The 27,402-nt window shown below is 44.6% G+C and overlaps 1 protein-coding gene and 1 long non-coding RNA gene across 4 annotated transcripts in view; one reads left to right on the top strand and one right to left on the bottom strand.

Annotated features, from left to right (window-relative positions):
* PDE4B (phosphodiesterase 4B) overlaps nt 1–27,402 on the bottom strand; it is a 494,697-nt gene that overhangs the window by 82,108 nt on the left and 385,187 nt on the right. For all 3 annotated transcript variants that reach the window (XM_014853006.3, XM_070486513.1, XM_014853008.3), the window contains one exon: nt 20,495–20,544. In XM_014853006.3, the coding sequence (XP_014708492.3) occupies nt 20,495–20,544 (50 nt within the window). The remainder of the gene's footprint in view (nt 1–20,494; nt 20,545–27,402) is intronic.
* On the top strand, nt 6,567–25,418 carry LOC139040371 (uncharacterized). Its single transcript, XR_011494793.1, has 3 exons — nt 6,567–7,193; nt 13,191–13,362; nt 19,584–25,418. It is a non-coding gene; the product is annotated as an uncharacterized lncRNA (long non-coding RNA).

Here is a 27,402-nt window from a genome sequence, read left to right as displayed (position 1 = left end):
CCTCATTTGATAGTTTGGGAAACTGAGGAAAAGACAAGTTATTTGCTTAAAACCACAGAACTAATAAATGACAGCCAGAATTTGGGCCAGGCAATGAAGCTCCAGAGTCTCCATTCTCAACCAGCATTCTGGACGACTTCTCAACTCCGGTCAGGGAGGTGTGACTACTCCTGTTTCACCAGGAGAAACTCTGGACTCACAGGGTAACTTTGTTGGGTTACGCATTAATTTACGTGTCCAGCATCAAACATTTACAGCCTGCCTTCTAAACGCTGGGCGCTGTGCCGAGTTCTGAGATACACAATGTTCAAACAGCCTTGCCCTCAGGGAGTTCACAATCCAGCTAATTCGCCGGCATTGTGGGATTTAGACTTAAGGGTTTCTGACTCCAAAACCTGTGACCTTTCTAGGATCCCATTCGAATAGAGTTAGATCAAATTGTTTGGGTTCAGAGATGAGCCCTCAACCAACAGGTGGTGGAAGTGGGACAGCTGGGAAGGGCTTCACTGAGGAGGAAAACGCCACTTTTATTGTTATTTAAATAGCTAAATGTTTCACATTTAGGTATCATCCCCATCCTCCGTCATCGCACTCTCCTTGAGGCCTGGGACTCTAATTTAATATTGCTCATAGTGTTTGGGACAGTGCTGTAAACACAGTCAGTGTCCAATGAAGGGATCTCGAATGAGCTGTGACTGGTTGAGTTCTCACGACAGCTAACAAAGCTGGCAGTATTGGTTTCGCGACACTTCAGATTTCTTCAAGCTTCTTCAAACCTCAGCACTTAATTACCACAGCAAGACATACACGAGCTTTTCCTGGCTCTTTGGGGACTGTGACTCAAGGACTGAATGCCATAAAACCAGGAGGCATCCGAATATTCTCTTTATCACACGGCCCAGGTCATATGCACTTGCAGATTCAACACTGTCCTCCCTGGGGAACCTCGCAGCTCTGTCCACCACTACCACGCCCTCCGGAGTGAGGAGTTCTGACCCTGTGACCACAAATTGCCTTGTGTTTATGTTGCCAAAATAGGCAAAGCAAATCCTCACATTTTCCTCACCAGTGCAATGGGGAAGCACCAGGGCCTTGGTCCTTGGAAATGATGAAAAACCAACGCAGATTCATACAGAACAAACAGCACTGTTTGCCACACTGTCTTGTTTGTTTTGGAGGAATGAGGATTTATTAATAATGAAGTTTCGCCATGCGGCAGGCACATCTGGGTCACAAAGAATCAGTCATAGACAGTAACTCAGGAAAAACCCCATTAGGTCACCTCGTCCTGCCTCTGCCAAGGCTGTGGGCTATGTTTCTGCCTTTTGAGTTTTAACAGCATTTCAAAATAAAAGACGAGATTAGGAGCGATCTCTCACCTGTGATTCAGAAGTATCCTGAACGATGGTGCCTACGTGGGGAAAATGTAAAACAAAACATGCAAAAAGTTTCAACTCCTCCAAGTTTCAACTCATAACCCTGAGTAGGCTGTTCCCTCCCATTTGCACAGAAAGAAAATTGACTAGTAGACTTCAATTAACAGAAGCACGTGGCATCTTCTACAGGGACTCACGAGCAAAGGAAAAAAGCCTACATTTATTTACTTATTTAGCACTTATTTATTTAACCTTCTGGCTGGGTTGCGTGGGTGGATTGGGTTTTACATCCCGAATTACAAAATTTGTGATGGGAATGCGTGTCGGCCGTTTGCTGAAGGAAAGACTCTGTTCTTGTCTTCTCTCGTAACAGAGCCGAGGATCCTACACGTCTGTTTAGAGGAGTCAAAATATGTAAGAGCATAACCCTAGCTGGGCTTCCTTTGCTATGTCGTCTGTGCTTTCCTCCGGACAGTACCCTGAGCCAGCTCCCGCTACCTCTTCGTTGGACCACTGGACGGGCCTCTACTTGGTCTCCTCTGAAATCCCTCCAGTGCATCTGGCCAACGGCTGCCACAATCGGAATCAGTTAAGATTTTCTGAGAACTGACTACATGCTTGGTCTGTGTATAACGTGATCAAACATGTCTCCTACGCTTAATTTAATTCTCGCAACCACTTTGTGACATAAGGAAGGGCACAGTATGGACAGTAGCCAAGGACATGGGCTCGGGATCGGCAAAAGAGTTTTCACTCCTAGCTCCACCACTTGTTTCTCCCCCAGCTTTACCGAGATGTAATTGACATATAATACGGTGTGAGTTTAAGGTGTACAGCATGATGATTTGATATTGGGAAATAATTACCATAGTAAGCTTAGTTAACACATCATCACTCCTCTACTTTTTAATGGAGACTTTGGGAAAATCAATATTCTCACCTGTAAAGTGGGAATAAGAATAGTACTGACTTCACAGAGCTGTTTTTGTTTTTAAAAAAACTTTATGGAGGCTTATTGAGCATATTACATACTTCACCTTTTTCAAGTGTATAATTCAACAATTTTTAGTAGATTTATTAAGTTGTGCCACCATCAACATAAATCAGCTTAAAGACCTCTACACCACCCCAGTAGGATCCCCCTGTACTTTTACTGTTAATGTCTCTTGCTCCTGCCCCACTTTTTGTCTTTATATCTTCGCTTTTTCTGGGTATTGCATGTCAATGAATACAATATATGGTATCAGACAATATACAGTATCTCATATCTGGCTTCTTTCCCTGAGCATAATATTTTTGAGGTTCACCCATGTTGTTTGTAGCATATATCCTTAGCTTGTTCCTTTCCACTGCTGAATAATATTTCATTGCGATTAGCACCTTTTGTCTACTCACTCACCAGATGATGGACAGTTAGGTTGTTTTCACTGTTTGGCTATTATAAATAATGCTTCTGGGCCCACCCCGTGGCTGAGTGGTTCAGTTCGCGGCTCCACTTCAGCGGCCCAGGATTTCACGGGTTCGGATCCTGGGCATGGACATGGCACCGCTCATCAGGCCATGCCAAGGTCGTGTCCCACATAGCACAACCAGAAGGACCCACAACTAGAATATATCACTATGTACTGGGGGCTTTGGGGAGAAGAAGAAAAAAAAAGATTGTCAACAGATGTTAGCTCAGGTATGGATCTTTAAAAAAGAAAAAATAATGGGGCTGGCCCCATGGCCAGTGCTCCGCTGCAGGCGGCCCAGTGTTTCGTTGGTTCGAATCCTGGGTGCGGACATGGCACTGCTCACCAAACCACGCTGAGGTAGCGTCCCACATGCCACAACTAGAAGGACCCACAACGAAGAATATACAACTATGTACCGGGGGGCTTTGAAACAAAAAAAGAAAAAAATAATAATAATGCTACTAAGAACATTTGTGTTCAAGACTTCGTGTGGATATATGTCTTCAGTTCTCTTGTGTAGACACCTAAGAGTGGAATTGGTGGTCCATATTTTCAAGAACTCACAGAGTTGTTTTGAGGCTTAAACATTATACAGAAATGGCCTAGCCCCACACTAGCCAGGGAGAAATGATCAATGAAAATTGTCGTTGTAGCTGTTGTTACCGATGCTCTTTTTAGGAGGTTTCATTTTGCTTGTTGTGCAGATGAGGAGGTAAAATAAACCTTAGAAAGCATTCTCAGCTTGCTCAAGATCACACGGCTAATCGATGGATGAACTGGAATTCTCTCCCATGTTTTCTGACTCCAAGCCCGGCACTGTTTCCTGTCACCAGAGCCAAAACCACATTAGCCATCCTGAGAAGCACAGCTCTGATAACGCACTGCCCTGCGGAACTAACAGCAGTGGCTCCTCCGCGCACACAGAATGAAATCTCAACCTCTGTGCTAGGTAAACAAAGCCCCCTATTATGTTTCCCACCTCCCTTTCTTCTCTAATCTCCCACCACTTTCTGCTCCCCCACCCCCATCTCCCTTCACTCGTCCCTCAGGTTGACTTTTATTCCAACACTCAGCCCCCAGTCTTTGAGCCCCTTCACCTTTGAGCAAGATCTGCCTCCTTGAATAGTATTTCTCACTTCTGCCTCATGAAATATTACCCATCCTTCAAGGCAGAGTTCAAATCCTATCTCTTATACCTTCCTCATCCTCGTAGCTCTGGTCAAAATTAATCTGTATTCTCCTAATCCACTTGGTTATAATAGGTGCTCAATGAACATGCTGATGTGAGCTGAGATGACTGAAAACTCTCAGCTGTTTAATGAATGACCCAGCTCTGGGAAGCACTATTTTCTTAAAACTCAATAAAAACTCATTTATAAAATTCCTAGGTATATATAGCACAGTGCAGAGTGTTATTTGGACTTGGGATAGGGTGCTGTTCCTGACCACCCTCCTTCCTTCGTGTGTCCAGAGCGCTTTATTCTTCTCACACTGTGCTGTATATCCATGTACGTTTGTCTGCCCCACAAGACTGTGAGCAACTCCCGTGAGGAAGCTGTGTCTTATTCCTTCCTCGAGACACATCACCCAGCACAAGGGCTGAGTCATGTAGTCGTGGTGAGTACTCACCAGGCGCTTTTAGAGCGAATGAATGAATGAACAAGAGGGTGAGTGAATGAGAGAACGAGGTGCTCTCTCTCTCTGTCTGACGCAGAAAACCCTCACAAGTAGGCAGTACTCTCTCATCTGACATCAGAGTTCTAAAAGCAGTTCCCCTTTTAAGACAAGACTCCGTAATCTTCCCATTAGCTTACTGCTAATCCCACTTTCTCCAGACGGCTCACCTGATTAAGTCAATAAGTATAAACGTAGAATATTTTCCTCCCCATCCAGTTCCTTCCTTAACCCTTTCTAAGCAAATGTCACAAAAAAGGGAATATTTAAAGAGAAAAATTTTCCAAAGTATCTTTATGTGAGCTCTAAGACAGAGTGACTTTTCCTAAGTGGCTGGTTGGATTCTACCAAGGATCCAGCAGAGGGCTTTGCACACAGTACAAGCATTGTAAATAGATGTTGCATAACTGGATCCAACAAACATTTATTAAGTGTGGATGGGCAAGACCCAGGTGCAACTTTGCAAGACTCCTGGCATAAGGGGACTAACAAATATACGTAATAGTAACAGCAATGACAGGTATGTATTCAGTCGTTACTCTGTGACAGGCACTATTTTAAGGGTTCTACGTGAAATAACAAATTTAATCCTCATAACAACTTTAAGAGGAAGATATTAAAGATGAAGAAAACGAGGATGAAGAAGCTGAGGGATAAAGAAGGCTTAGGAAGTCATTATCCTGATAAGTAGAAATAATTAGCCTAATAAGTAACAATCTGGCTCCACAATCTCCCTACGGAATGCTGTTAAGCTTAGGAGAGGGACCATCTCCCCTTCATTTTAGTTTCCCCAGCACCCATAAGCACTCGATGGCTGCTATTGAACTGTGCCAACTACAACGCCGGCAAGGGTTAGGAAAATAGTGGACACACTGTGGTATGCAACAATAATAGGGCCTAATGTCAGGGTGGGAGGGGGTGGACGGAGCCCAGGTGCAGAGCCAGACCAGTGAGACCTGGGCTTCAACTCCAGATTCGCCGGTAACTAGCTCAGCGGCTATATCTTCGGTGACAAAAAATTACCCATCCCCACACCACACAGTGCCATTTCTGGGCCAGGAGCCATTATGAAAGTTTGAAGGCTCTGTAAGACTAGATTCTACACTCAGAGACTCAAAAGATTTCAAAATAGAGATGATTAAGTCTAAAGTTAAAAGATTCACCTCAGGTCGCACACCTGGTTGGTACCAGTACTAAAATTCCGTTTCCTGAGTTCCAGCCCAGTGCTCTTTCACTTAAGTCACAGAGTTTCATTTGAGGTAGGGAAGTCGAACAGAACACTGTAAGAAGCAAATTATTCAAAATGGGACTTTCCAGAGCCAGCCTAGAGTTAGACAGCTGCCTCCTTGTGTTCAAGGGAGGCACGCCCCAGTTTCACTGAAGATCGGAAACCTAACTCTCTCTCCTGTGATGTCAGAGGCTGGGATATCTTCTAAGTAGTGAGTAATGCTCTGCAGATAAGTCTCCCACCGCTCTGTTACGTCCTAAAAATTCTCCCTTGCCCCTTTTCCCTGCCAAGCTCTCTCCTGCTCAACACCCCAAAGAAATACCTCTCAGCGAAGAGGACTCATTCCTAGAAGAAAGGGAGGCACTCTCGCCTGCCTGCTGGCTCAGCTATTTCCCTGAGGGGACACAAGGGCTTGAAGCACATTTTCTCATAAATTCTCTCCAGTTGTAGAATCTGGAGAAAAGAACGGATTAAACATAGAGTGAGAACTGGAGGGTACTGTGAGAGAAAGCTGTGATTGGAGCAGCAGACGTAAACATCGTCCCAAGGGTGTAGCTACCTTTAAGACAGGCACCTACAGGCGTGGGCACCACCTGCAGCACTCGTAGCCACCTGATAGCACAGAGGGCTGGTGCCAAGTACACAGGCTTTGGAGCCAAACAAGCCAGGGTTCAAATCCTGGCTCTGTCACTTCCTAGCTGAGTGTCTTTATATTCCTGGTTACCCTCACGAAGGCATGGTTTCACTGGTTAAAAAAAAGGGGAATAATAACATTGACTTCATAAAGCATTGTTGATGATGAAAAGATCTCATTGCAGTTCCTAATAGCAAATCTAGTCCTTACTAGGGGTTTAATATTGTGTTAAGACTTCTCCCCCGTGCCTCGTAGTTGAAACAGATGCTTTACAGTGAACTCTTCGGAAACAAAGAAAACACTGTGGGGACAGTGTACAGTTGAAACTGATCCCATCAGTTCTATCATGTGTACTATACTCAGAATGTGGGAAAAATCTCAGAATTGCCTGAGTCCACCCTTCCTCCCAGCGAGAGAATCCCGTGTTAAGCTTCCTATGTCTGTCTCGACAAGCGCTCTTCCAGCCAGGATGCAGAAGGACACACTTCCCAGGGGAACCCATTCCACTTTCTGCCAAATCTCTAATGGGTTTAACAGCCCACTGAGGCAAACTCTCTGATAAATTCCACCCACTGCAGCCGCCTTGGCTTGGCCCTGGCTGCACAGAACCCTGAGAAGGGAGTGTTTCCCTGCCACTGTGCCCTGCTCAAGAGTGGAGGAAATCTCCTCTACAGAAACTTGAGGTGTGGGTCACAGTAAGTAATCCCACCAACAAAATTAGGAAATGAAATAGATGAAGCACATTCCACCACTGCACAAAAAGAGGAGGGAGAGAGAAGTGTGTCCGCAACTTGAGTAGAAGGAGATACTCAAGACCTGAAGAAAAGGTAAGATTTGGGGGGGAAAGAACATGGTGAGACGTTAATTCCTTAAACTCCGGAAGGTATCCACGGTAGGCTCAGTTTAGTAATTGGCCAAGAGCAATTCTTTATCAGAAGATAAAGGAGGGTGAGGAGGAAACCACACCTGAAGGCAGGATCTCAGGTCTATGACGTTCCAAGCAGCGGCGGTTGCAGGAGCGACAAGGAGCCACACACGTTAGTGCTAAAGCGCCAGGTCATCTTCCTGAGATGCAGAGATACGGAGGTGGGAGCAGAAGCCTGGGGGTGGGCGGGAAACACAAGGCGATGAGCTGGCGTGGAGAGTTGCCCAGCGCACACGTGCTCTGCAAAGGGGCTGAGGTCTCATCCTGCACAGGTGCTTTCTCCGTGATGAGAACACAAGACTCAGAGGGGATAATGGAGGCAAGGAAGTTTTAAAATTCATGGTTAAGAAGGAAGGAGCGAGTCCCGTGGATGACCTGGAGAATAGGTTTGACATTCAAATTTCCAAATCGTGTGAGAGGACATGAAAGTTTCAAACCCACTCTGTGGAAATAAGTAATATACAGAAAGAGGATTCCCACCTCACTCTTACCGCCTCCCACCCCTGAGATATTTCAGGCCATAAATGAATCTACTTTTGAGATATTTCTTCCAGATAATCAGTTGTGGTCTCCAGACTTGGAGCACAAAGTGACCAGCATTCTCATAAATCTGAAGCCCAAGATGCTCTCTTTCTCTCACAGCTACTCACTAGAGAGAATGGTGAGAAGAATGGGGATGGCTTGTGGTGTCGCCAACATTTAGCAGGTGTGCTGCCACTGCCTGGGCACTGTGGGGGTGTTCAAAATACCAACACTGTGCCCTTCTGGTCTTTCAAATTATCATTTGGTTTTCAAAACAATTCTGACCTGGGAGGAATGGTTATTTTACGGTGTTTTGAAATAAAGTCTCAATTAGTCAGAAGGAACGCAAACATTTTTATTTTCCTGGACCTCATGTATTTTATTTGTCATAGAGCTGGACATGATTTTGGTCCGATTCCCAAGACAGGTATTTTTTGATCATTGGTTGGTCTTTGGATGCTTGGTTTTATTTGTCAACTTGGCAAAGCTAAGTACTCAGCCATTTAACCAACGTTGATCTAGGTGTTGCTGTGAAGGTATTTTGCAGGTGTGCTTAACATCTGCAATCAGCAGACTTTAAGTAAAAGAAATTACCTTCAATAATGTTGGGCCTCATCCACTCAGTTGAAGGTCTTAAGAGCAAAAACTGAGGTTTCTCGGAAAAGGACAGATTCTGCCCCAGGATTGCAGCATTAACCCTGCCTGAGTTTCCAGTCTGCTCGATGGATTTTGGACTGGCCAGCCCCCATGATTATGTGAGCCAAATCCTTAAAATAAATCATATATATGTGTATATACATATATACTCTCCCACTGGTTCTGTTTCTCCGGAGAATCCTGACTAATATGGTCCTTATCTTCATGTAGCGTTTTCTCTAGTCTTATTTTCAGTTGGTGCAAACTCAAGATCAGAGTCTGTTTAGCTTAAGGAACACACATAAGCTAAACAAATGAATGAATGATGGAGGAAGAACTTACGCCCGTGGCATGAAGAACTATTATGCTTTTAAAAAGCAACACAAGACATAGTCCCATATAGTATAAAAAGACTGGGCAATTATTACAACAGGCAGGACTAACATAGGGGGCTTTCCATGGGTAAATGTTCAAGTCAGAGTAAGAGGACTGTAGGCAGGGTGGTTTGGAAGTGTGAAGGGCATGGAGAGGGAGGCAAATCAGAGGGAGGCCTGGAAATGATCCGGGGGTGACGATAGAAAGGCTGGTGAAACTAGCGATGAGAGAGGAAGAAGTAACGGAAAACCAGGTCACCGAGGACAGAGGCCCATTGTGTCCACAAAAGCATGCAAAGAACCCTTAGTTTCCCCTGGGATAAAAAAGTAACAAGCCAGTGTGCACATGCACACATGGCTTAGAACTGGCACATGCAGAGAGCTGAAGGGTTCCTTGTTTGTCAGAACAGGTTCTCTGTGCGGCCATGTAAAGGGGCTGTTGCCACCAAAGGCAGAAGACTTCCCAGCTGTACAAATACACGAAACGCCCCTCCCAATGCTGATGCATCACACTTAAGGTGTGTGTTTACTTCACAGAACTGAGCCTCTGGGAGCTTGAGGCCCTGTTAGCAATGCAGGGATGAAAAGGAAGTCCCAGTGTCACGTTCTTGGTAGGATGACTGGCTCTTTTGGTGGGACTGTCTTTCCAAAGCCAGCAAATAGAGAGCTCCAGAGGATCAGCCTGACCTTTGCCTTCCAGAGAGAGAGTCACATAGCCTGTGAGAAGAAAATGGCTGTCTCATGAGCTCAACTTTCTTTCTGTTCAGATGGCAATCCAGATTGGCATCACAGATTTTGAAACAAATTTTTGTCCCATGGACGTTGTTTCAAGTTCCTCAAAGTGAGAGCAGCTGGCGAAGTCACTCGGTTTCTCTGTCGCATAAGCGAACTCCTCCTTATCAGAATGTCCCCCTCACTCAGGGAAGCCCATTCTTCCATGACTAGGACAGCAATCTTTCTCTCCTTTTACTTACAATTCATCACACTACCTCTCTTTCATTGCTCATTCTTTTTCAATTAATATTTTTTGAGCACCCACCCTGTGCCAGGCACTGAGCACACAGTCTAATGGTGTACGCAATCAAGAAAATAGGCAGCTGCAATACATTAAAAATGTTAACATTTATTTAGTGTTTCCGTGTGCCAGCCATTGTTCTACTCACTTTACGTACATTAATTTTGCTTTCGTAACAATTCTTTGCCAAAGGTCCTATTATTACCCCTGTTGTACAGATGAGGAAACCAAGGCCCAGAGATGCTGAAATACTTGTCTACGATCACAAAGAAAGAAAGGCATAGAACCAGACTAAACTCAGGCAGTCTGGCTCCAGAGCCTTGACCATGGAGGTGCATGGAAGGGGCAAATGCTGAGTATCCTGCTAGAAAAAGCTCCCATGCTGGGGATGATGGAGCTGGTGCCAGGAACCCAGACTTGTGGCTCCCGGAGACGCGCTGTACTTAGAATTCAAATCAGATCATGTCAATCTCCTTCTCAAATCCTCAAATGGCCCCCCCTGCATTTAGAGTAGAATCCACACGTTCTTCCACGGCCTACGAATGCTCTGCCAACCTGGTCCCTCTCAGCCACTCTGGCCTCACCTCTCACGCCACCCTATCAATTCAGAAGATTGCACCTTTTAGCTGTTAGTCACTGTCTCCACCCACCCAGCTCCTACTCACGGTTTCGATTTCAAGTTCAAGGTCATTTATTTACAAAGGGCCTCCCTGTCTCCCATCTACATTAGTCCCAATAATAACTAATGATAATAATAATGAGAGCAAACATTAAACAATACTAGGTGGCAGGCAGCACTCTAAATGGTTTACCTATAAAAGCTCATTTACATATTACAACACTCCTGAAGGTAAGTTCCAGCATTATTCCCAGTTTTACAGGTGAAACAGTGAGGCAATATTACAGCATTCTGTACTTTCCTTTATTATGATTATCAAGTGTGTAATCATATATTTATTCATTTAATATTTCCGGGGCTGTGAGCTGCACGTGGTCAGGGGTGGAGTTCATTCGTTTCATCGTTGTATCCCCAGGTCTAACACAGCGTCTCATATGCAGTAGGCATCTAATAAATGTTTATTTAATAAATGAATAAGGACACATGAGAGCCATATTTCTCTGAAGACTGACACATTCTTATTACTTACAACAAACTGGATAGCTGACAATGGAACTGACGGAAATTCTCTATTACGCAGTAGGGAGTAAAGCTGCAGATATTTCAACTCTGTTCGCTCTTGGTTGTGAAATTCTCACCATCCCCCTTTCTACTAGTTTTACCATACGAGGTTTATGGTTGGGAGGCAGGAATGGCGTGGTCTAGACTAGAGGAAGGAGCATGGGTTTTCAAGAAATCCAGACTTAGCTTTCGGTTCTGACTTTATCACTTCCTAACTGTGTGGCCTTGAGTAAACCCCAAATATTCCCTGCGCCTCCTTTTCTAAATCTGTGAAATACGGACAATATCATCTGCTGGACAGTTGAGTTGGGGGAGTTGGGTGAGACGATGGATACAGAGGGGCTCCGATGGTGCCTGGCGCACAGCCGGAGTTGAACGGCCGCTAGCTCCCTGCCTCTCCTGCAGCCAGAGGCAGGCGTGTGGGGCTTTGGAAGTCATCTAGTTTACCAGACAAGCGGCACCAGCCAGACCAGACCCTACAAACCTGAAGCCCGAAGTTCACCTGAGGGAGTCGGGGAAAGATCACATTATCTGACCTGGCCGCCTCCCTGGATCAAAAGATTTGGGTCATTACCAGGGCCCCAGCTCATTCCTCTGACAAAGCGAAGGAGGGGGTAGGAAAAGAACATAAAACTCTGAGTGCTCCCTTTTGGTACTTGTCAAGAGCTCTGGCTGGAGTAAGTTAAGACAATAAACTAAGAAAAGATCTAGTGAGTTCTGCTGCCTGTTCTCTATTTCAAGGGGACAGTCCCTGCTTTGTTTCTCTTCTCTCGGGTGAAAGACTGTTTCCTGAAATGCTCCTGGCTTCCGAGAACAGCTCTGGAGGCCACTCCATGAAGTGCTGGCCAGGGGTTGATCAGAAGCGAGCAAGCAGAATTTACCCTACCCCCAGGATCACGCAGGCTCGGATGCCGGAGGGAGAAAAGGGAACTTCGATGCTCCTCTTCCTTCCTCCTTCACCTCCCAACATCCATGTTCATTCTTCTCTAGGCCAATCCTGACTTCCTTCTCCTCTCTCGCGTCCCAAGAAAGAGGATAGAGGGGGTAGGTGGAATGAGGATGCCTTCCCCTTCCCACAGGTAACAAGAGAGGGCATAGAGCCTTTCCCAAAGGAGTCAAGCCCCCTCAGGCTGGGCTCTGATAGGCTTCATCTCTCCAGAGGGAAGCTCTGCACCAGCTCCTGCCGCTACTCTCTGCTGAGCCCCCTGTGGTGAAAACCTGCACCTGTGCAGGTGTGTGCCACGCCCGGAACTGTGTATTCAAATATAACTATAATGAGTTGTACAGCTCTAATTATTCTATCTTATCAAGTGAAGTCCTCTCAGGCTTATGCAGAAGAAAACTCTCAGCCAACTCAGACTCAGTTTATCAGAATCCTAACTGGGTGTTCTTTGCTCTCTGTTTTCAAGAGAAAGAGCCAGGTCTGTATACTGTCCTCTGACATTTGGTATCAGCTCCATTCTTTCCAGCCCCCTTAGCTTTTTCTGTGTGTCCTGGAGAATCCTACCTTCAGCTCCAAATCTATATTCATAGAATCAGATTTTTACGGTTTCAGAGGGAAAGAATCTCAAGCTTTCAAGAAAGATTGCCTTTTACATTGATTCACCATGGAAGGGAAGTAGATCAGAGCGTCTTAGATCTCCGCAAAGCTTTCTGTTTTGGTTCCTACCGAGGCCAGCAGGCAGGGGCTCCTAGCTTCACACGGTGACCACCTGCCAGTGCTGGGTGCTGCGGGAAGCACGTTGTGTGACACAAATAACAGCGACACTAATCTTGACACTTCCTAAGTCCCAGGAGCCATTCTAAGTGCTTTCTACATGTTTATGCATTTAAGCCTTACAACCAAATGTGAGGTATGTACGACTTCCATCCCAACTTTGGAGATAAAGCAGTTGGGATGTGGAAAGGTTAAGTGACTCGTCCCCCGGTCACGTAGGGTGGACCTGGGACTTGAAAGTGGCAGGCTGGCTCTGGAGTCTTCACTCTTAACCACTGTACACACGGCTTTCCTCATTTGGTCCTCACAGCAATCTCATGAGCTAGAAGATTAAAATGTCCACTTTCCAGATAAGAAAACTGAGACTCACAGAAGTAGCTCATCCTTGGGGATTGACTGGCGAGTCCCAACCCAATTCAATTCCATATGCTAATTGAATTCCTACTTTGTTCCAGGCACTGTGCGAGGCACCAGGAGCATAAGATACTCTGATAAGCCAGTCACATTTTGTCATTTGTGTGTGCATCTGAAGGGAAGCTGCCTGTAGTCAAGATTAGCCAAGACGTCAGCATTGTGCACAGCCCTGAGCGCTAGAAGATCGTTGGTCCAGCCTGAGCAAAGCCACACGTGAGTCTGCTCCTTTCCAGTCCTTTCCAATCGGGCCTGGGCGTACCCTCCTCTGTATTTGTTCATTCTGTACATCTACTGAGCATTGACTGTGTTTTAGGTCATGCTATAAATTGGGGATATTAAAAAAAGAGGATTAGTACTTGGGACACTCTTAGTTTAGAAAGGGAGAAAATTAAATAAATACAGCATAATATGACAAGTGCAATAATTGAGACTTTGAGATAATAATCAAGATAATAATTAAGAGTAATTTTGGATGAGTTGCAGGGAGCACATCCAGAAGATGGTAGATGTGCTGGGTCTTAAAGGATAAAAACCGCATCTTCCAGATGGGAATGGGTAAAGGAACCAGCATTTATTAAGCATACACCATCAGGCCCTGGATTCAGACTATATACGTAGTTTAATCCTGACTCCAGAATCCAGGAATCAGTGAGCATAAAGAACTTGTTCACAGTGACAATGTAAGGAAATCCCTGAGCTGAGCGTGTGAACGATATATTCTGGAAATGGCAGCCCAGGCAGAGGGAACAGCATGTACAAAGGCTAGAAGGCAAGAAGAGTCTGGCACATTTGAGGGACAGGCTGTTCAGTACATATCAGCCATCATGCACAGCTGATGGGTTAAAAGGGGAGATGAGGACAAAGAGGGAGTTAGGAGCAAAATTCTGAAGGACTCTGCATACCCCGTAAGAAATAGGGGACCTCTCCTGAAGGCAAAGGATGGCCAACTAAGAAAATCACATGACTGAAACCGGGTTTTAGAAGAATAATTGTAGCACCAGAACGAAGGTGGACTGGAGTGGGGACAGACTGAGGATCATAAAGCAAGTCGGGGCCACCACGATGGTTTTGGTACAGGAGGATGAAGCACTGACCTGAGGAAGAGGGGGTGGGGAAAGACTAGAGAAAAGTCTGTAAGAATCTGCTGTGGGAGGGAGAGAGAGATACAAAGGTGGCTAGTGACATGCTACTCATAGCCAGGAACAGGGAACAAGGGGCAATGGTGGAGGGGGTGGAGCTGGGCCTCCAGGTGAACCACTGGGGTTACCAAAGGTGGTCAGACAGATGGCTGGCATGTATACACACAGTCACTGATGAGTAAGTGAGGAAGTGCAGGGAGTGGAGGCAGCGGGGTTGGAAGGGAGATGAGTGCTAATGCCAATGAGGGGATTCTGACAACCAGATCTGAGGGAAGCTGTCTGCTCAAGATGGCTCCCTAACCATGAGCCTGGGAGACAGGGGAGTCCAGGTGGGAGGCGAATCTTTGCCTCTGACCCCTGGGGCTGCCCAGGTAAATAGAGCTGTCAGAGAGACAGATGTTTCCTGAAGGGCTCTCTCTGACACACCTGGGAGCTGCATGACCAGGCTTGAGGCAGGCAGCAGCAGCTGGGTTTTGGGAGGAAGCAGGCACGTGGGCAGCCTCCTGCCTCCTGTGGGAGCTCTGCAGATGAGGCAGCTGAGAGAAGCGAATCTTTCTTCCCACCTCCTCCTCCACCCTCTGCTTCAGAGCCCTGGTGCCACAGCCCAGTGCAGGCTGAATAAAGGTTGATTCACAGATGAGGGGCTGCAGCTACAAGCCACACAAAGGCGGCAGAAAGGACAAAATTGTGTGTACGTGTTTGCGTGTGTGTGTGTGTGTGTGTGTGTGTGTGTATGGAAGAAACTGTTTATTCAGGAAACTACACATCAAACACAGACTTACTGGCAGACAATAGAGATTTGCCTAGACAATTCATGCCACCAAATAAACATCAAGATGGGCCGTGTAGAGCCAAAGGTGAGGCACATTTTTAAAAGTGGGGTGTCTCCCTTCATGGTCTCAATTACAGGAGATGTTTTTGCATACAAAAGCCTCGAGGCAACAATGTCTGGGCATCTACTTGAATCTACTGTAACCAAAGAGAAAGAAAGGCCGGAACTAAAATGCAAAAGAAAGAGACAGTGTTTGGAGATAGGTCTGCTACAGTATAAACTTTTCCCTTTCTCTGGCTTACTGCATAGCAAAACCTGATGGTTGTCTTTGTAAAAAACGTGTCTGTATCTAGGTCCCTGGCAGAGATTTGCCTCTGGGAGGGCCAGCAATCTATTTAATGACTCCATTGACGTCAATAGCATAACTGAAATACTTACTAACATGCATGATTCCAACTTTCAGGGGGGTGGGTGGATGGTGTTTCTCAGCAGTACAAAAACATGAAGTGGAGCCACCGCGGAATGAACTCGGCTCTTCAGCAGCAAGCGAGAGATGAGACGCTGCAGGTCTCATCGGGCCCGGTTAATACGAAGAAACATTCACAGGAAATTCAGAAATTAATTTCGAGCTAGTGAAATAGCCATAAATGAGCAGGTCTTTATTTTTGGCAATGTTTGCGCAAGGGTAACATTTTGACTATTTGCACTTTAGTCAACTTGTCAATGATTTTACAAATACCCATACTTAATTTTAGACACATTTGAAATAATCGCAAATCAATAAAAATAACTCAGTGTTGATGCTCTGGGGTAAACTTTCACAAAAGGGCTATTTTAGACAAAAGCAATTCTTACAAAACAACCATTTCGGGAATTATTCTCAGAACGGCTGGGGCTTTTCTAGTGCATTTGCCACATGGTTTTGTATGCAGGCTGCCACTGAACACTCAGGGTGAGTAACTAAGACAATTATCCCACAAATCAGGCCATACAACATACAGAACACTGAAGAAAAAGTAATCTGATATTTCTGGTTTTTTCTCTTTTTCCTCCCCTCCTATCTCTCCTTTATCAGGAGTGGCCACAGCCTTTGGTAACAGGATTGATTTTATTCGTTTTTGTCCATAAGTGTTGCAACGCTGCCTGCCAGTTCTTGCTTAATGTAGAAACCCAGCAAACGTCCTGCTTATGTGGGGCTTCATTTCCAGTCATCTGACACAGATCGGCTCTCAGAGAGCCCCATCCTTGTGCACGCCCAGCCTGTCTTTCATCCTAGGCCCTGGCAAAGAACGAGAACTGAATCAATGCCATGACTTTCTGAATTTCTTGGGCTCCAAGATAACTCACTAACCCCTGTGCCCACTCCTTGGATAGCCCCTGCCTCTGGCACACCCACACGAACCTCCAGAGGGAGATTCATAATCAAGCAAAGATATGGGAGAAACTCATAGTGAGCAATAGGCTTCTTAGGAGAAAATCTCTTCTCTGTTATCAACCAGTAAAGAGCTGTTTCCTCACCAGAATGGCCTGGACACATATTAGAACAAACGGATTCCCATGAGCACTGAAAAATAGTAATTAAGTCTGTTTCTCACTTAGGTCAACCTATTTCAGACTGACTGGAAAGGCCTATGTTATCTCAGCGTATTTCTCTGTCCACAGGCTTTTCTTGAAACACGTCTAAGTGACTGAGGTTGAAAACCACCATAAACCCAGGCTGTGGGTGGATACTCAGGGTGGGAGAGACTTCGGGCCTGAAGTCTTAAGACAATTCTCTGGTCATCTTTGTGACGTGTTTGCTGTCATTTCTGATGACCCATGGACTTGAGGGGTTTCTTCATAACATCTGGTCTGTTGCATTCATGATGCTACTGCTCAATACATTTACTGGCAAATTTTGGAACAAGAAAGTTAGTACAGAACATTTCATCTTACACGTCGATTTGGCTGCTGAAATGCTATATGTATGATACATATTATTATAAGTCAAGTCACATTTATATGAGTCAGAGGTTCTGGCCATTGAAAGGAATACTTCTCTAATCCTTTTGTGAAGTAAACAGTCAGTCTGTAAAAGCCGTGAGCACTTGCTAATTTATCCTTTCAGCAAATTCTTACTTTCATGACATGCCTGTAATCACTATTGAAACGCGTGCAAAAGCAAGGGATAGGATGGGTGGAAAATGTAGGGCAAATATCCTCACACACACACACACACTCACACACTCACTCATGTACAGATACACACACATTGCTGTTCCTCAATTATCTGATTTTTTCTGTTGAAATAGTTTCGAGACTTGAAATCCTGAGAATTACTTCAATTTTCCTGTTTGAATGTGCACAGATGACAGAACCCAAGTTCCTGCCTTGTTTTGGGTCTTCTTTCTTCTATTCTATTTTTTTTTTTTTTACCTTTCTGTTCCCTTCCTTACGCATCATGCAGAGAAAGCCTGGAATTTACGCTTGTGAAAAGGCAAAATGTGATAAAAATTGAAATGCTCATTAAACTCCACAGCATTCGCATTTTTAATGTCCCCAGGAGGAGTCACTGCATCTTTCTCCTTAACGTGGGAGCATGTGGTTTCCACATTGCTAGACTTTCTGGGCTTTCAATTCTCCTTTCCTTCGCTCTGGCTTTCCTATTCAAAGTGCAAAATGTCAACTTTTTAGATTTAACTCTTTTTGTTCAAAACCTATATGACCGCACTAATTATAGAGTGTGCTTCAAACCTCTTTTAATTCCAATGCAATAATTGATTTTTTAATAGTAAAAAAACACAACTGAATAATTTTCATAGCCATAGAGATAAAAATATTGACTCATTATTAAAATTTAATTTATGAGCATTCTCCTTAAGATAAAGTCTCCAAACTCTGCAGTTCTCCTGGTCAATTCAACACTTACTGTCTACCTACTTTGTGAAAACAGCTCTGCCAAAGGATTCTGAGCGATAAAGAGGTGAGCAGGGGGCGGTCCCTGCCCTCGGAGCTGTGATGGAGGAGACCAAGAAGCCGCAGGATCTATCCTGGAATGGAATTGTTGCCATAGGACACAAAAAGGAGCAACTGCACTGTGTTTTTTAAAAAGTTAGGATGTCTTTGCAAGGAGGGAAGCTTTTGTTGTACCACGGGAGCTGAAAAGAATATGCTTGGTGAAACAGTGAGAAGGAAGTTACCAGAGACCAAGAGATAGGCTTTGATTCCCCGCATGAATTATTTCAGCTAATGATCAGTTTCTAAGAGCAAATGTACCAATTTAACCATGGCTTCTGACAATTAGCTTTTAAAATGAATTGAATTTCCTTCCTTTGGATGTATGAAAAAAAGTCTTCTTAAAAGATCTGGCTTCTCTCTGTCTCTCTCTTAAACTTGCTTTTATATAAGCTGCCTAAGTCAGTCAGGCTTTCCTAACAAAGTGGATTTCTGCTAAATCTGTTTAAATTATTGTGAGTTTCTTGTATCTTTTATTTTAGGTTTCAATTGAAATGCGTGAATTCAACGTCAGCGCTAGTAAATGAAAACCTGATCTTAGCATCACGAAAAATCACCTTGTAACGCAGCACTCCAGCTTTCAATTCTGTTTGCTCCAAGCCACTTATTTTTCATTCCCCTTTAAAGTTTCTATTTAAACACACCTCTTTGTCATATGCTGATAAATATTAAAATAACAGGAAAAATCTGCTTGACTTATTCAAGCTGATAATAAGAACAAAACACAGGATGTGTGTGCCCTCCTTCCTTTTCTGACTGTGGTTAAGCGTTAAGAAGAGTTTGAAACCTATAATTACGTAATAATTGGTATCACTACATTCTCTTCCCAGTGAAAAGCCAGAACTTTTGTAGTTTGCCACAAAGACAGACAAAAACAAATTGCCTAAGTGGTATTGTCATTTCTTTGCTCCATTGTTTTAAAGAGAATTTAGCAAAAGATTCTCTAGGCTGTAGTTACTGTGCCAATCATCACATAGTGATCTTTCCAACAGCATCTTTGGCTAATGAGCTAATTTATAGAACCATAAATATCAGATATTCTCCTAATGTTTGTCAGTATTTATTGAAAGAAAAAGAAAACATAGCTTAAATATTCAAATTGATGTCAAAAGCATCTCAGTACATTTGGCCAACAGAATTCTGAGCAACGGTGTCTTGCTGGTGGGACAATATGACGAAACGATAGGAGTTTCAAAACCACCGCCTTTGATCTCCAAGTATGTAACACCAGTTATATGTTAAAACACTATTTAGTTTCTTTTTATAAAACTTCTAAAGGAAGCAGTACATTAGCACACCAGGTTTTTGAAGTCCACAGATAGAGTACTGTTCTCTCAGTCTCATACCCTGGGGCTCTTGAGGTAAACCCACCTTTCCTTAATATCTTCCTTTCACTTTTATTCTTGTTCTCATAAAAATATTTTGAAAAGCATGTACCATAAATACTTCAGAAGCCAATGAGCCAATGGAACCTACTGCCTTTGTTCTCTTCTTTTAAAAGTTGGGCTTTGATATTATTTCTGTTATAGGTACTTATGGCCGTGACACCAGCAAGAGAACACAGCATCCGAGGAAGGAAGCCGGGCAAGGACACAGGGAAGAGAGTGGCACAGAGCAGACGAGGCAGCGTGAGGTGTTCATGATCTCAGCATCACATCATCTTACGTGTTTCTCCTGTGGTTTTACTCAAGACCACTGCTACGCGAGTGGGCACAGATTCAAGGGGAAAAACTCCATTTTGCACTCTAAAAAATGTCATCTAACCGGTTCCATCTCATGTCAAGAAGAATTTATGTTCCACACATCTCCATGATGCCCCTTCAAGGTGGCCCTTCCTCTCGGCAGCTCTCAACACTGCATGAACAGCATACGCACACACTGAAAGATGAGAAGTTAGGTTTCTTTAAAAAACACCTTGGAGGAACAACGTTGGATGATCTCCAAGAGAAACGATTTGTGACCTGGAAAGAACCTTTGGTTTCACACCTGGAAAGGATGTAGATTCAAGTGGGATCCATAGTTGATGCTAAGAGGAAAACCACGAACATACCCCGTGGGGCCCTCGGGCCAATGTGGGGGCACCTCAGGGCCTTTGAGGTTAGCTCTCCTAGGGTTCACTGGGGCCAGCAAGCTGAGGTCAATTTGTACTATCAATACACCTCTGCCCCTGCCCCTCTTCTGGGAAGCAGCAGTACCACACATCCATCACATTCTGAAAGCCTGCACATGCATATGGTAGGAAAATTATTTAATAATCCTTTTCATTTGGTTTCACACGGAGTGAAGGAAAGCTCCAGTATGCCTTCGAAAAAAGTTGCCAAGAGACATACTTTTGAGGGCTATAAAATGCAAACAAATGCTATTATTCTACAAAAGGTTCTGAATAAGAGGCACATTTATTATTGTAAACCATGGAGACAGGCCTCATGACGTGGCTTACCTTGCAGGTGGACTCTTGAAACAGGAGGCTGACTAGCAGCTGGGGATCTCCTGCAGAGAGAAAGAGAAAAGGAGGCCTGAGTCTTTGCATGAATAGCCCCTCCCTGTGCCCCCATGATCGCTGAGGGGTTTTCCAGATCATAAGGAGCCATCAAGTGACATAATGCTGTCTCCGGAAGACAGGCTCCTGGAACACATGCGTGGATGACTGCCGTTCTCTCATGTGCAGATGGCCTGGAATTCCCCTCTGCACAGCCTCCTGGATGCTCGAGCACTCCAGGAAGGAAGTCCTTTACTCCAGGTCCCTAACCAGCCCTTCTGTTTCAGGTTTCCCTGTTCCAGGAGGCCCTCAGAGGAGGATGAGCTTGCTCAGGAATGACACCAAATGGAAGAGTGAATCTGGATCCCTTTGGGCAGTGGTTTAGAGAGTTACAGCCAGAGGATCCCTGAGAGATCCATCGGTCCAGGCCTCCCGTTTGTACAGTTCAGGAGACTGAGACACAGAGAGGTGAAGTCACTTGCCAAACATCGCATAGCTACCAGGAACAGTAATCAGGTTGCTTGAATCATGGTGCCATCTTTTCACAGAGGGACTGGGCATTGTCCTACGTCCTAACGAGCCTGTTGACGTCAAGAATCAAGTGAAACAAGCAAAGAAATTCATGTTCCACAAACACTGGGGCTTCTCCTTTTCTTTCTTGTTTTTCTTTTTTCTTCTCTATCATTTTCCCTGATTTTGCTGCTGTCACCATCTTTCTCATGTTTTGCAGAACTTCTGCCAGAAACTGATTCGGTCATCCTGGGGTGGGCTTGAAAGTTTGCATTTCTGACTAGTACCCAGGAGGTGCTAATGGATGCTGCTGGTCTGGGGACCACATTTTCAGGACCACTGGTATGGAGGGCTCTCTGCTGCACTCAAGAGCAACAGGACATTAGCAGCAAGCAAGAGACTGGGACTCTAGGCCAGTGAGTCTCAAACATGGACAACATCTGACTCCCTTGGGGAGTTATTGCAAATACAATTCCCTTCCCCATTCCAGGAGAGTCAAATTTCAGTATATCTGAGACGAGACCTGGGAATCTGTAATTTTTTACTTCTCTGTGAATTCTGACGCATAGGCGAGTTTGGGAAGGAAGCCAAATTCTAAATGATAGAGGATGGTCTGCAAAGGTGTTGCGAAGGAAGAGCCTCTCTACTGGCGTGGCCACATGGTTATTTTCCTAGGTTTTTGAGAGCCGCAAACCGATATTTGGTCCCTTAGGGGTAAACTAGCTTCTAAGTAACATAGCTTATAGCTGCAGGGTCTGACCGACAGGGTTCACATTTACCACTCATTTACTAGCTAGGTGATCCTAGGCAAGATACTTTTAAACCCTCTGCGGCATGAAATCTTCTTGTGTGACCAGGAAAGGGAAGTTGCCATCAGTGACAGCTATTCTCTGCTAGACACTGTGCTGGGCACCCCTCAGCTTCCATTGGGAATGTCATCATCTCCTTTTAAGAATAAGGAAACTGAAGTTCAGAGAGGTTAAGTAAGAAACATCCTGGCATGGGTGGGATTCGAGGCTAAGTCTTTCTGAATCCAAAGTACATGCTCTTTCCACGAGCCCATCAACTGATCACACCTGCACTAAGACTCAGGGCTGTTTTTTGGGAAAATTAAGAGGTTAAAGTCCAAACTCCTTAGCCTGGATTCAAAATCCTTTGCTCTTTGGCCCCAACATACTTTTCCCCAGCTTATCTCTCAGAATTCCTCTCTGCCTGACATTTCATCTCAAACCACCGACTGGCTGTTTGCTCTTACCCATCCTGTACTTCAGTTTAGTAGCATTTTAAAATCGTAATTAAAATAGGCACTAATTAGTATTCAATATAGAACTCCTTGGTATAAATGCAAACTTTATGCGGGCAGAGAACAACTTGCTCACTACTGGATTCCTGAAACCCAGGTCTTCCACACGCCAAGCACTAGGTAAATACCTATTGAATGGAAGAATGAATGAATGAAGGAAGGAAGGAAGGAAAGAACACCTCGTACTCTGGAAAGGCCAAACTTGGACGCTTCTTTTTCCCTGAACATGTGTGGTCCCTGTGCTGACACCGCTCAGCCCAGTTCTCTGAGAAGGAAGCTCTTCCTACACAAATCCACACATCTAAATATCACTTACCTTTCTGTGATTTATGATAAAAAATACATACTTGGTTTTGTTCCTGTTGTTCCTGGCACAAAGCTCCTAAAACCCTTGAATTTCCTAAGTGAGGAGAGTGAGTAATGTGTCTTTTGTTATGCTAATAAGGTAACTTTGGGAAAGCCCCTACATCACCTAAGGATGAGGGCTGGTTGCCAGGGGAACCAATCCTAGGATTAGAGAGTTGGAACTCCCAGCCCCACCCAGGACCTCTGGGCAGGGGAGAGGGTCAGGAGATAGATTTAACTCACCAATGGCCAATGATTTAATTAATCGTGCCTTTGTAATGAGGCCTTTATAAAAAACCCAAAAGGACTGAGTTGGTGAACATGTGGAGATCTGGGGAGAGTGGCATGCTCTGAGACCATGGAAGCTCTGCGCTCCTTCCCACATACCTTGCCCTATGGGTCTCTTCCATCTGGCTGTTCCTGAGTTATAGCCTTTTATAATAAACGAATAATCTAGTAAGCAAAATGTTTCTTTGAGTTCTGTGAGCACCTCTAGCAGATTAGTTGAACCCAAGGAGAGAGTCAGTGGAGCCTCTCATCTATAGCTGGACACTCAGAAGCATAGGTGTCAGCCTGCACTTACCACAGGCGTCTGAAGGGGGTGGAGGGCAGTCTTGTGGGACTGAGCCCAAACCAGTGGGATCTGATGCTATCCCCAGGTACATTGCATCAGAATTGAGTTGAATTGGAGGACACCCAGGTATTTTCACAAAGAATTGCTTGGACGTAAGGGGAAAAAACCTCACATATTGGAATTGTTGTCAGAATTGTACTTTCAAAAGTCAAATGTTATCTTCTCCAAAAGATGTCATTCTCTTAGTTAAAAATTATCCCTCCTCTAATCTCCCAGTGCTTTATTTGTCCCTTTAGGGTTATTTCCTCATGTTACAACTCATATTATACACATATTATCCCCACCACGAATCTGTGGCTCATTGATGGCAGGACCCAGTTCTGATCGCTTTCCATCCATCCTCCGCAGGACCCACCAACTTGCCTTGCGAGTAGTAGGAACTCCACAAGTATTGGTGAACTGGTCATTGAATGAACCATTGATGTGAAAATAATTTGAGGAGCCAAATGACATGGGAATGTTTTATCTGGTTTCCTTTTCCTGTAAAGTCTTGGTTCTACATGCTACTGGTTGTTCCTCGAGTACGGCATGCACGCCCCGTTGCTGGGCCATTGCATATGTTTTGTTCAGCTGAACACTTTTCTCCTCCTCTTCAAGTGGCAAACTCCGTCACATGTTCTAGGACTGCACTCAGGCAGCACCTCTTCAGAGGAGCCTTCCCTCATGGGTAGTTCTCGTCTATGCTCCTGGTGGTTTCCTATGCCCACCCCATCAGAGAACTGCTCACCTGTACTGTAATTCCCATTTTCCCATCTGTCTCCTCAACTGGGCTGTGGGAAATTTAAGCAAAGATTAAATTTCATTCATCTTTGGAAACTTGGAATAGGCAAAATATTTGGTACGACATAGGTATTCATTATGTATTCATGGGATCAATCAATTTACCTATCTTCCTGAGTTCCAAAGAAGGCTTTTGTGAAAGGAGACATTGAACCAAGAGACCCTAAATGTAGGAAATCTCTGCTTTCTCAATATTGCATAGCTACTCATGGCAGCCAATTCTCCCAATGACTCCTGGAAAATTACACAAATTGCATCTGTGTGTGTGCGCTTTGGAAAGGCAAGGACCATGTCTGTTTGGTTTATCACTTATTTCAAGACCTGGTGCAAGAAAGAGGCTCAGTACATTTTAAATGAATGCCTGACTTCTGGAAGCTGCATTATTGCTTGTAGGGCATGAGAGCGCCAATTAAAAAACTGTGATGAATGCCAGAAGAAAATGGCATTGGTAGCCCAGTTTCCAAGGGTCTCTAACTTATGAAAGAATCGTAAGAAGTTATATGCCTGGGTTGCTGCAGACGGTGATATTAATAGGGAGGCTAATACGGCCACGGCAGGTAATACTTTCCAGCCCTGAATAGCACAGTGGAGAAAAAACTGGACTATGAATGAGAAGTCAGGAATCCTAATCCTGGCTCTGGCACCTTCCAACTGCATAGCCCTGGGCAACTCACAGAACCTTCCAGTTTCTTCCTCACTTGGAGAGAGCAGGAGGCAGCTACCATTTACTGCTGACTTTTACAATGTGCCAGCTCCTGTGTGAGGGGTTTCACGTGTATTTCCTCGCTTACTCTGAGGGAATTTGGCTAGGTTCTTTCCAGCTCCAAAAGCTTAAGATTTTATTATTCTCAGTTAATTTCAATCCCATGCCAAAGGCCATAAAGCAATGAAAGACACTAAAGATACACTGAAAAATATTGATGCGGTTATTAATTCTTCCTCAAAGACGACATACATGTTGATTAAGTTATGCCTTGGAAGGATGTTAATACAGAGATGTTACATGATGTCCTGACAGTCGCCAGTGATATCTGAGGTGTTGGTGACACAGTTGAAAGGTAGGGACACCTCTTTGCTCCCCACTCTATTCCCTGGTCATCTGGCTGCTGAACAGGACTCTCACTCACACGTGATTCCTCCATCAGTCTGTGTGAAGCCAGTAAACGCTTTGGGGATGCTTATCTGAATTAACAACTCTAAATGAAAGCCGTATTTTCAAAATTAACTCCTGGGACAAAGGAAATATAGGTTTCAATCTGAAGCCAAGAAACACAGGCCCAATCAAGCATCCGTCAATGGAACGTTTCATGGAAATGCAAGGAAATCACCTCAACAGGAACTTTGAGATTTTCACCCTTTGGGTGGTAAAGCCCAGGCAGACAATGGGTTGCTTTTATGCAGAGCAGAGAGCCAAAAGATAAAGGAAATCTTGACTTATGGGAAGTAAAGTTCTATGTGGGAGTTCCTTTTCATATAATAAACCGTACTCTCCAGATGTCTCATGAAAACCACTCCAATGACATAATTATTGCTTAAATGTTACATTCAAGGCAAGGATTGGGACCCTGGAGCTCAAGTCAAATATCCCAGAAAGCAACTTCTGAGTCCCGAGGGTCTTACAGTGTCAGTTGTTAAGATAAGAGACTACGTAGGGGGAAGATGCTCTCAGCGCGGTGGATCCATTACTGGCAGATATTTTTATGTTCAATTTTCTTAATTTGTTTGAGGGTATTGACTGTCTACGAATAGAATGGAGGACATTAAATGGAACTTCAGTTTTCCAATCTGCCTCCACCGGGCTGCTCCATTTGTGGCTGAAACCCAGCACTCAGTTCTAATCCTGAGCTAGACTGAGGCAACCTCAAATCTCTTTGGTGAAGCTCCAGTGGTGGAGGTACCCTGTCTTGAACTTCCATTGGTTGGTGTTGGTTTCAAGGAAGTGCTTGAAGTCAATAAGAGCATCAACTCTCTACTAATATGGATATGGATTTGAGGAAGATCATTAGATGCAACTGTCTTACGCTGGAGATGTATTCTGTGTGGTGAGTGTGGTTTGATTTGGACAAAGGTGACACAAAGGGCCATGATTTGGGCGGGTGGTCCTCAGGCAGAGTTTGAGAATGGGCTCTGGATCAGCTCTGAATATGGCACTAATGGTTTGAGGGTACTCAGGGAAAGCACCCTGGTGAAGGTGACACTCAAGATGAGTGATGAAAGACAAGCAGGGTTTGGCCAGGCAGGCACTGGCAGGTAGAGACAGACATTTTAGGAAGAGAGAACAGTAAGTCCACAATTAGGGTGGAAAACAGAACATGCAGGGGACAACTAGACCAGGACTGTTAGAACGTCCTTCCACGCAGCCAGAGACCTGTCTGCTGTTCACCACCTTACGCTCCGCCCCACCTAGGAGACTATCAGCCCTGAAAGGGCAGAGAACTTGTCTGATTTGGTCACTTTTATATCACTAGAGCCTGGTACAAAGTGGGTGTTCAATTAATACCTGTTTAAAACATACAGATACGCATAGACAGATAGCATGTACTAAATGAATACTTGTCAGGTGAATTAATAAATGAAGAAACAAGGAGTTCCACTGCAGAAGAGGCTGGGTGAGTATGTGTGTTGTGTGTATATTATATATAATGTATATTGCATCAAGTAAAAACCCAATCAACTATCAATCAAACTAACTTGAGTTGGATCATGAGGTGCCTTGGGTGCCAAGTACCAGCCTTTAAACTTGATCTTAATGATAAGAGTGAACCACTGAAATGCCTCCAGCTGGAGAGTGACATGGTCAAACAGCATGTGAGAAAGCGGACTCTGGTGGCAGTTTGGGGACTAGTCTAGAGGAGGAGAGATCAATGATGGGAGGACTCCATTGGGGCATGCAGACCCCTGCCCCCCGGGGTCAGTCACCAGTTATAGGACAGTGAAGGGAAAAGCCAGCTCTCAAAGCAGGGTTAACGCCCACTTTTAACAACTCTACTTTGAATACTTGGAATGAAGCAAATAGAGGGTGGATGAATAACTTCATGAAGGCTGGAGAAAGAGGGTGGTCTGGAGTAAACACTGGCTGGAAAATTAGGAGATTCAGGATTTGGCCCTGGAGTGTCTCTCAACTATGGTGTGGTTGTTAGCAAGTGGCTGGATTTCTGAGGACCTGGGTTTCTCCTTGTGTAAAACAAAGAGCTTGATCAATGGTCTCCAGCCCTTTCATGCCAGGATCATTGATTCTATGACTTTCTGAGCCCTGTGATGACCTTTGAAAACGCGCCGGATAGTGAACTGCATGAC

The sequence above is a fragment of the Equus asinus genome, chromosome 16 (genome assembly GCF_041296235.1).
Source record: "Equus asinus isolate D_3611 breed Donkey chromosome 16, EquAss-T2T_v2, whole genome shotgun sequence".
In the NCBI taxonomy this organism is placed as follows: domain Eukaryota; kingdom Metazoa; phylum Chordata; class Mammalia; order Perissodactyla; family Equidae; genus Equus; species Equus asinus.
Note: the sequence above shows the minus strand (reverse complement) of the source record. Positions and strands in the feature narration are given on the sequence as shown.